This window comes from Artemia franciscana, chromosome 9 (genome assembly GCF_032884065.1).
Source record: "Artemia franciscana chromosome 9, ASM3288406v1, whole genome shotgun sequence".
NCBI lineage: Eukaryota > Metazoa > Arthropoda > Branchiopoda > Anostraca > Artemiidae > Artemia > Artemia franciscana.
Genome location: NC_088871.1, coordinates 12,087,578 through 12,098,603, shown reverse-complemented (window position 1 = coordinate 12,098,603; position 11,026 = coordinate 12,087,578). Strand labels below are relative to the sequence as shown.

The window sequence follows — 11,026 nt, the reverse complement described above, 5'->3', positions numbered from 1 at the left end:
TCAATATTATGAAAATGACGGGTAAAATATGGAACAAATGATTTACGATATCTCTTAGTACTACGGGCTGAGCAAGTCAGTACCTGTGGACAATTCTTTTTTATTTGTCGGAGTCTAGTAACTGGTCCTTCCGTTGGGTTCTCAAGGCTGGGTAGTAGACGATAATGAATAGGGAGTTCAAACAATTGATTCCAAATCTATATGTTAAGCCATGTCTACGACTATCAAGTGAGTCCAAATTGAGCTGTTTCAGTGCATCATCGTATTTTGAGTAGTTTTGTCCAAGTATAATTTTTACAGCTCTTTCTTGTATCGTCTTAAGTCTATCAGTTTGATCTTTTTTCAATTCCAGATGCCAAGCAGGACATGCATACTCAAGAGAAGGTCCAACATAGCTGCACTATACAGGCTTTAAAACCTCAGTTGGCATACCAAGTCTTTTTAGGTTGGAAAATGAATGCAAAAGCGAGGCGCCTTTTTTTGTCAGATAGTCAACGTGCGAATTCCATCTTAAATCATCGCCCAAAAGTATCCCAAGTATTTTAAAAGCTTTCTTTGTCGGCAGTAAGGAATTATGAGAAAAGTACTTGTTACCCTTTAGGAAGGAAAACTTCATATGAGAGCTCTTAGTTTCACTGACCGTCAGTTTTACCTTTCCTAATTCAGCTTTTAGATCATGATAGATTTCGAGAAAGTCAGACTGTTCAGTAGTCGGAGGGCTTAGTCGCAGTGATAAAACAGTCAAATAATCAGCAAATTTAAAATGCTCACCAATTGTTGTTAAAATACGGTTAAAAACAATAAGAAAAGCAAGCGGGCCTAATTTAGTCCCTTGTGGTGAACCACAAAATATATTTACAAATTCAGATTGCCCATGATCAGGGAGTTGGACACACTGAGATCTTTCAAAAAGAAAACTAGCGAGTCTTCTTACAACAAATGGAAATAAAGAGGCTGTCAAGCTTTCCTGTTTCTTTGATACCGTTCATGAAAATTCAATTAATCTGACATTAAAATGAATAACTTTTGTTTTCCTTTTTTTAAAAAGGGGACTCTGAAGTTGACAAATTCTCAAATGTTGAAGAAGCTTAATTTATTAGAAACTATTACTTTAATAACAAAAATCCATAGCCAGCCACTAAAAAAAGAGCACAAATACAAAAAATTAGTAATTCTGAATGTCGATTTGCTCTAGAAGCACTACTAGTCAGGTGTTTACTGATGTTTTCTAAAATTTCATCTGTTCCTTGTTCTGTAATTTCCGGTTCAGTATAACTTATATTTCCCAGCTCGTTGCCACTAATAACAGATGGGAGCCGTGGATCATCATTATTATTTGAAAGACCAGGATTGCAAGGCCAGTTTTCGTCGTCGTCTGTGACAGCTACAATCAGAGAGGCTTTAGGATTTGCCTGAGCAGGTAAAGCAATTTCAAAATAGGAAAATCCATATTTGAAGTTTTCTTTCAGTTCCACTTTAAATTTTCCTTCAGTACCATTTTCCTTCATGTTCAATCTCTGTTCATCAGTTAAAACTGAAAACGCTGTATTCGGTAGTTGATTTATTGTTACTTGCAAATTGTGTCCATCATAACTTACGCAATAAAGCAAATACTGAAAGGGTATTGCCGAATTTCCAGTTATATCAGACGGGTTTTCACCATTTTGTGGTTCTACATACGTGTTATACGGATCTGAAGAGGTATATCCCCTTGTTTTAACAGTTAATGGATTGTTAGGCTTCAAGATAATGTCTATATTACTTTCAGAAAATTCATCGAGTTTAGCAGAAACGACGAGGCCATTTTCATCTGGAGATGCAGCAAATAAAATTTCAAATTTTGTTTTTGGTTCCTCAGCCTTAAGTAAAGGGTAGTTAGGTCGAACTATTGTATGTGCTGATCGAATCATCGCCAATCGAATATGACGACATGCCAGACAATTAAATAAAATATCAGTTGCTGCATGGTTTTCTTCATTTAGCGTCGACAGTTGTACTTTCCTTGGATCCTGTGAAGCTTCTGCCATAAAAAAGGCGCTTTCCCCTTTTTCTGCCATCCTTTCAATGAAAAAATGAACGTCTTGATCCTTAAAGTGAAATTCGACTCGTTCCATGTACTCCTTGTACATGCCTGGCCTAAGACTGTTATACATACTCGTTGTCAGTATTGTAAAAGACTTTTCGGCCTTCCGCCCAAATTTGTTGACAGATATATTACTTTGCATGGCTGACTCAATGTGAGAGTAAAGGTTTTGGGAGGCATCAGAGCCTTTTTCAGGCCGTCTTTGACGAAATTTGGCTTCAACAAAAGACCTTGGTTTCGGGAAATTGTTGCCCATCACTATTTGTGCCTCGCTGAAAGTTCCAGGATCTGTTATTCCTCCTAAGTGAAACACGAGTTTACGATCTCCAGCTAGGAGATCCTGATCTATCTCTATATCCACCTTCTTGTCAGGTCCAACTCGTAGGCAACCAAGGGTTGTAGATATGTTGACTAGTAGTAAGCTAAGTGCTATTAATTTCAGCATTATTGTAAAGCTGTTTCTTATCCCAAGAATGCATGCACGTCAAAATGCACGTTTTTACCACAAAACTTACTGAACGTTCGACAATATTAGATGTTTAAAAAAGAATTTCTAAGCCTTCCTGCCATTTAAAGACAAATCAAGGAATTTTTTTTCGCATTTATTGTAATTTTTGTTTTGACAGCTAAATAACACTATTTGGATTTTACGTTTTCCTCATATTCTGAAATATGCTTCACATGTGCGTCTGCACAATTCTTTCAATGGTTTTTGTTTGTAGGAGGGCTGCTCCACATTTCGAAACTCTAACGATAAGTGCAAAATCATCTTCAAGAATATAACAAGAAAATTCAATAATCGTTTGTTACCATGACACATATCTATGAAATTGTGGAAGCTTTACGTTTTGGGTAAAGAGTAATAGCACTGAAAACGGAATCTTGGCTAGGTAAAAAAAAGCGGCAGAAACTATGACAATCCTAACGTTTACCATAGTTAGTCCAACAAAAAGAGCCTATAAGAAAAACCGAAAGAATGGGAGCCATCAGCGTTTTTAGGCTTGGTACACATTATAAAATAAAACTAAGTTAAATCATGAAAAAAAATTAACAAATACAGAAAACTCCAAGCATTTGACAAAGTTTGTAATAAGAAACTTTTGATTTTAAACGCCGAATTAAGTTTAGAAAAACAGTCTTCGAATCATGGCTGTCCCCAAAGGGGAAAACTAATAAAGAATGAGCCTGAGTCCATAGTATCCACGGATCGTAAAAACAAGTTTAAGAAAAAACGTCTCATAATGTATAAGGAAGCTGCCAAGTCTTGTTAGGTTGGGAATATGGTAATAATAGAACTTTAACCGGTCATTTTATTACTTAAAAAGTATAGGGTAATAGTCATAATAGTGTGTGCCGTTGTAGGACCTACTGAAGGAAATAGCAATGACTCAGATGAGTTTTACTTACAGTTACAGGAACAAATCGACATCCATAAAGCTGAAATTTCGGTAGGGTAAATATCCTCCAGGAAGCTATGACGTTGGTAGACTCCAAGATGAAAATTTGAGAGAAACGTTACGGGAACAGTTGAATATTAAACAGAATAATTTAAAATTTGACAATGTAGAAGATGGACGGAATGATTTTGAAGTTAGGATGGTGTCTTAGGTAAGAAAGTTTGGAATGAAGCAAGGAATATTGGTGAAAATTCTGTATGTTTAATAGAGAAGAGAAGGGGGTTGTACAAGAATTGTCTAAGCGATAGAACACATGAAAATAAGAGGAATGCAAAGAAAGTGAAAAAGCATTAAAATATGAATCAAGGAGGGTGTAGCGGAGGCAATGGATAAAACTGCTGAAGAACCAGCTATAGTACATAACAGTAAAATATCTTACTTACATGTTCATAAGGTAAGAAAGAGAGGTCAACTTGAACTTGTCCTAGTTAAAGATAGGAACTGGGCCACATTTAGCGATAAGAAGAGAGCTAAAGAGAGACAGGCAGAACATTTTGAGAATGTGCTAAACCGTAATAGAGTTAGTTACAGGAAAAGATAGGCTATAGAGGAAAATGAAAAAGTTTATGACACCTTGGATGAAATTGGAAGTACTAAAAGGATTGAAAAATAATAAGGTTCCAGATGGTGATAGTGTGGTAAATGAGTTTCTTAAATGTGGTAGATATGAGGCTATAAGTTACTGAAGATTATGAATAAGATTTTTGAAAAAGGAGAAGTGCTTAGCGATTTTAGGAAAACCCTAACTAGGCCTCTGCATAAAAAATGTGATAAGAGTAAGTGTGGTAATTATAGAGGCATTAGCCTGGTCTCTGTAAATAGTAAATTGTTTAGCATGACGATATTGTTTATACATATAGATGCAGTAGACAAAGTTTTAAGAGAATAATAGTGCGGTTTTAGTTAGGGTAGAGGATGTGTCAACCAAAATTTCACTCTTAGATTGATAATTGAGAAGTACCTAAGTAATGAAACACCTTTAGTCCTCAGTTTTATAGAATATGAGCAAGAATATGAGCAAGATATTGTTCCAAGTCTTGATCCGTCACGATGTCTACGATTGAAAAGGATAAAGTTCAAACGGCTGCAAAGTCAATTTAGTTCCTTCTTTCGATATTCTTTTGTTATTGTTGTTTTTCAACGCTGAGGAATAGCCTTTCATCATGTGATTACTGATCGCGTTCTTCTTTGAACATAACGTTTTAAAAGCTTCAATAGGCTGACAACTTCAGCATTTAACCGATAGCAAAGAAACAAAACCAAAGTGTTTCTCTCGCAACACTTTATTCGGCGAAGCCGGACAAAGGTTGCCGCAACACTTCACGTTGCTCAGGCAACGTAGGTCTAGTTAAGCTTTCTTTTAAGCTTAATCAATTGATTTGAAGCTTTCAAGGAACATTTAGGCGGATGTTAAACTAAATGAAAACAAAATATGAGCATGCAGAATGCCAGAAAAGGGGACAGAGCAATATCTCAAGAGTGGAACTGTTAAATCAGACCTTTTGCAGCACAAGTCCTTAGGACTTTCTTTTTGCTTCAATAGTTTAATAGTGTTGTCATTTTTTTTGTGGATAAAAATAAAACCTACCTACCTACCTTTAAGGGTAAGTTGTGGTGGATTTTGAACCTGCTAGAAGACACTACATGTATTTCTTTAATACTACCTTTGTGATTACTGTAACTAATGACACTAATGTGAAACTTTCAGGGAACATTTAAGGAGTTTCAATTTAACAAAAAGACTATATACATGCAGGTTTGCAAAAAGGTATATAAGACATATCATAGGCTGTGCTGCGCTATATTAGCTAGTAATATCACCGACACTTTTAAAAGAGCTAATTTGTTTGGAAATTAAAAGTTTTAGCGCCCTTTCTAACAGTCAAAAGTGATTGGAGGGTGACATAGAAATAGCAACCGAAAAGATATAAATATTATTTCCCTTTTCCATGAAAAAGATTATGTCAATAAAAAATGAATGGAAATCAATTTAATTTTATTTTCAGAAAACAGGTTTTCAAAAGAAAAGTAATTTGGACTAAAAATGAGCACAATAGTCTACAAATGGTAGAACTACCACAGATCACTATCAGTAAATAAATAAGTCCCAAAACAAACAGAAACTACATCAAACAAACGAGTCAACCTCAAAACGGGCAGAAATTAACATAGGTAGGGCTAACAACCCCCATGCCATCTCAAGACCAGAACATAATTTGCACACTGTTGAAACAAAATGAATGTACATTTTCAGTTTAATATACATAAGCTGATATTTATTCCTAAGAGTCTTTATAATTTCCAATTTATGTAAATTAAGAAGTGTATTTTTTTAAGTACAAATTACCTTCTGGTCTTAAGGAGACTTTGGGTTTGTCAATCCCACTTTTGTTTATTTTTTCTTGTTTTGAGTTTGACATGGTCATTTATTTAATGTCTGTTAATTTTATTGCTACTACTGCTAATACCAACTCCGCAGCACCAAGCCGCCTGAGGCCAACACAGCTACGTGCGCTCCTACTCTATCCCAATCTATTCAAAGCCTACCTCTTTACACTCCCCTAGGAAGCTGTAATTTTCCTTAAGATCTTTCTTCATGGCATCCTCTCATCCCAACCACGGACGACCTGCTTTCTGTTTAGCCCTAGACGGTAAGCCGAAAAGTACAATCTTTGACAATATGTCATCCTTCATCCGCAGAACATGGCCTACCCATCTCAGCCTTTCTCTCATTGTAGCCCTAGAGAGTGGGCCTTATTTATTCCTTGATAGTGATTTGTGGAAGTTTTACGATCATTAGATTTTTCTGTTTTATTTCTGCTCATTTTTGGTATAATCGTGTTCTTTATTTTTCTTTGAAAAACCTTAATTTAATGACTCGAAAGCTCGATTTTGTTTTGTCCTTGATGTTAATGATAATAATTACCCTACTTGAAACTAAATTTCAAAATGTAGCTTAATCCTACAAAATATGAACACATCAAAATACAGCATCAAAATGTAGCTAAACTAGAAGTTTTTTTTTGAATAAGTATTAAAACACATTGTAAATATCTTCTGGAGGATATGTTTCGATATTTCTTTCATATCTTTCGAGTTATTTCTCTGGAATCCTAACTTAAAAGACCAATTTTACCGCCTTCTGATTTAGCAAATGATTTTGCGCAGGTTCCAGTAACAGGGAAAAGGACGATCGAAGAATATTTCCCTAGTTTGAAGCTTGAAGTGTCCTGAAATGTTTTAAAATATCATCACTAGATCACGGGGAAATTTTGGGATAATCTGAGTTGATATACAAATATGTGGCTTTTTAGTGGAAATGTCGAGTTCCAAGTGTAATATTAGATTATTGGATGATGAGGAAGAGATTATAATTGTTGATTATCAGGTCAGCTTTTAGTTCTATCTGCCAAAAAATATCCTGAAGGTGGAAAAAAATGCCTTGCATTTAAACAGATTCTTGCCTGCTATTTTGCTTGTTCTTACAGTCCATTCAGAAGCTACCCTAATAATTGGGCAGTGGAGTTTTTATTATTTATAATAAATTTTGATGCTTGTATGATATACCCACTACCGCTCAAGTTGTTCATGCATTGACGCAGTGTAAACCAGTTTTTTTTGCTATTTTCTTTCACCTTAGTGTAAGAAAAGACAAAACGAAGTGATAGAATAGATTGGAAATATATAGTTTGGGCTATATATTAGAATGAAGTCAGAAATAATCGTCGCTAACACATTTTGCATGCAGACCCGCTGCACTTTACCGTACCACCTCCCCCTATTGTGCAAATATATCTTATTTGGGTCATACTTAGGCATATTTTATTAGGATTAACCTAACTTCACTTCTTGAGTGGTAGTGGATATGTCATACAAGTATCTAAATTTATATTAATTGATAATTGAATTTATTTAATTTAATTAATTAATCTAATTTCTCATATTTTTTATTAATTATTTAGTCCAAAGATCGGAAATTCTACATAGAAAATTGCTCTTCCAAGGCAGTAATGGGGTCATTAATATTAAATTTCCTTGACAAAAATTACAAGGTTCGTGTGGGGAAAGCAAAAGATATTTCATGGAATAAAATAAGACTGAACGAAGTTTCGACTTCTCTGAATTTGTTTAATAGTTTCCAGAAAGATGTAATGTACAGATAATTTGGTAAGGCAACGGAATTGAGAAATTACGAAAGAAGACGATGACTGAAGCCTATACCGTTGCTGTTAATGCTTTTTTTTTCTTTGCCTTGATACCATTATCAGCGATGTGTAGCTTGGTTATAGTTTGAGATGGTAATTTGAAAATTCAGCGATTCTTCCCAGGATGGGAATCGGGAAATAAAAAAGAAATTTTTTTTCTGAAGAACCAAATACCTAAGAATCTTTTGGGTAAGAAATAGAATTAGTTTGTTTCTAAAGTGAAATCCTGAATTGAACTTCTTATGGATCATGTAATGTCAGCCTACTCCAGAATGTCAGCCCCAATCTCGTCAGATCTCTTTGAGACCTGCGATGAATGCTGTCCTGAAAATCGTAAATTCAATTAAGATCAAATTTTCGATTTTGACTGAGTTCTTTGATATTTCTAATGAATTTCTAATGAATAAAAAGCTGGGGCTCCAAAGTAAGCTGAAACAAGAACAGATGAGGGATTAGAGTCACTGGTAGGAGAAGGGAGGGATGTTTTCATGAATCTTTTTGTTTGTATCTCAGGTAGACTTGACTGGAAGCGAAAGCAAACATTCAAGTGACTTTTTCTTCTTTTTTGGGGTTTTGGGCTACCAGACTTATCGCAATCTCAGGGGGGAACGGGGAGCCCCTGATTAGGGATTTAGACCGAATTAGCTGGAAATGGTAAACAATTTTATCAAATGAAGCAATCGGGGTAAGTTTATCGAAAGTTCGAAAAATTTGCCTGCATAATTCAACACTCATTCCAGAAATAGCAGTCTCTATCGTCACATTTACGCCTCAGTCTCCCTCCCTTCGTACTCAATTCTCATCAATGGTTGATTTTTAATGTCAAATCATGCAAGTTTGCAAAAAAAAAAACACAAGAAAATCATTTTTTTTTCATCACCCAGGGCTATGCTCAGGCATTGTGGGTGGAGGCGTATCTTTCATACAATCATTTCAAGTATAATTTTTGAAGAGAATGTCGAATGGCGAATCGAAAAGTATTCAGCTTTCAAATTGATTAAACATTCGGTGGTACTTGTATGATATAAACCCGACTTAATATTCTTCTAATAAGTGTCTCTGACGCTCAATCCTAACTAAATATACCTGATTTTGATAAAATATAACACTTTAGAAACAATTTTGGGCTATATATTTGCAAATTAGGGAGTGGGGGGTAAAATCCTGGGGGTCTGCATGCCTGATGTGTTAGGCACCGTTATTCCGCATATTATGTAGTAAGAAGTATTTTCTAACTTCACACTGTCTAAATTTTTTACCCCACCCCCTCCTATTATGCAAGTATATAGCCCACATTACGTATTTTCCATCTATTCTGACACTTCTCTTTGTCTTGTCTCACGCTAAGCTGAAAGAAACTAACGAAAAAAAGAACGGTTCTACAATGCGTAAATGAATGAACAACCTGAGTGGTCGACGGTATATCATATAAGCACCCTTTAGGTATACTTACCACCAACGTGATTAGGCCAATACAAAAGAGAAACATGACAGATATTTCGGACTTCACCTATCCCTCGGTCAGCGTCCGTCTTTACTGCTTAAATAAGGTAATTTGATCTTAAACAATAAAGATAATAAAGATTATTTGCGATATACAATTTATGACCTGTACATTGTCTTGAAAAAAAAACAAAACAAAAACAAACACTTACGCAACTGATTCAATTATTGGCAAAACGAGTGAAAGCACTATTTTTTTTCTGATTTTTTTTTACTTACGTATTTTGCTTTTCTATTTTACGTATTTCGCGTAATTAGTCTGTTGTATTTTGATTTTCAAGTTTCAGGTCATCAGCATATATGGTGATTTGTATATGATAATATTTTAATAATTTAAATATTAAGAATTATGTATTTTAATTAAGCACTGAAGACAGAGCGTAAATTAATAATATCTTGACAATTCAAATATAATACTACAGTAAAAACTTTGTTAACATAATGTAAATTTTTATAGGAATTATTTACTTTAATTAAGCACTGAAAACAGAATATAATTATCAGAGGTAAAGAACTACAACTGCATCATTGACTATATTAAAATTTTGACGAAACTAGATGAAAAGTAAGAATTATTTTCTTATCTATGAATTAGGGAAGGGGGGGGGGGGTCAGTATCCGACTGAACCTGAGCCAACTCTACTAATAAGTAGATCTAACAGAAGATGTTGTCGATCCTCAACCAAACTTGGTGAGGAGTAAGAATAAGAACCCTGGTTTTAGGGGAGTTCCAGGTTTATCCAGCCTCTGTAAAAAGGGTCCTATATTATCTCAGAATATTTACCAAAAAAGGCTTCTGAATATTGATCTTTCTGTTACTAGAATAAAATATTGAAGGGGGAGAAGGGTTTTAAATTCTTGTTGTAGAGACATTTAGCAAAAGGTGCTATTGGTTGTGAACTCAACTGTGGGTAATTCTAAGTGAGAGTTTTAGCTGGGCATTTTTGATGGGCTGAAATAACCCATCATTTCTGGGTGAAGAGGTAAGGGAGTCCTTATAATCTAGGCAATGGATCACCTCTCAGAAAAGATGTCTTGATCTCAACAAAACTTTGTCGGAAGTGAGTAAGAGTCGTAGATGTGCCATTTGGGGTCAAATCTGGATGTGATATTTTTTGGGACAAGAAAAGGAAACAGTCCAATAAAATTTTGTCACTAGGACATCCAGCAGTAATTGTTGAGATATTGACAAAACTTCGTCGTAAGTACGAGTAAGTTTTCAGATCAAAACATCATGCATAAGAAGTATTAGCATCCAACTGAACCTGACCGAAAGTAAATTAAGGCTCCTAGCTGTATCTTTCGGGGAGTCCTTCCTGATCTATATCTATGAATTAGGGAAGGGGGGGGGGTCAGTATCCGACTGAACCTGAGCCAACTCTACTAATAAGTAGATCTAACAGAAGATGTTGTCGATCCTCAACCAAACTTGGTGAGGAGTAAGAATAAGAACCCTGGTTTTAGGGGAGTTCCAGGTTTATCCAGCCTCTGTAAAAAGGGTCCTATATTATCGACTGTCAGAATATTTACCAAAAAAGGCTTCTGAATATTGATCTTTCTGTTACTAGAATAGAATATTGAAGGGGGAGGAGGGTTTTAAATTCTTGTTGTAGAGACATTTAGCAAAAGGTGCTATTGGTTGTGAACTCAACTGTGGGTAATTCTAAGTGAGAGTTTTAGCTGGGCATTTTTGATGTGCTGAAATAACCCATCATTTCTGGGTGAAGAGGTAAGGGAGTCCTTATAATCGAGGCAATGGATCACCTCTCAGAAAAGAT

The 11,026-nt window shown here is 35.3% G+C and overlaps 1 protein-coding gene across 1 annotated transcript in view; it reads left to right on the top strand.

Moving 5' to 3' along the window:
* The first annotated feature begins 6,765 nt into the window (after window positions 1-6,765).
* LOC136031004 (FERM domain-containing protein 5-like) overlaps window positions 6,766-11,026 on the top strand; it is a 223,743-nt gene continuing 219,482 nt past the window's right edge. The window contains exon 1 of the mRNA XM_065710166.1: window positions 6,766-6,928. Within this exon, the coding sequence (XP_065566238.1) occupies window positions 6,860-6,928 (69 nt within the window). The 5' untranslated portion in view covers window positions 6,766-6,859. The remainder of the gene's footprint in view (window positions 6,929-11,026) is intronic.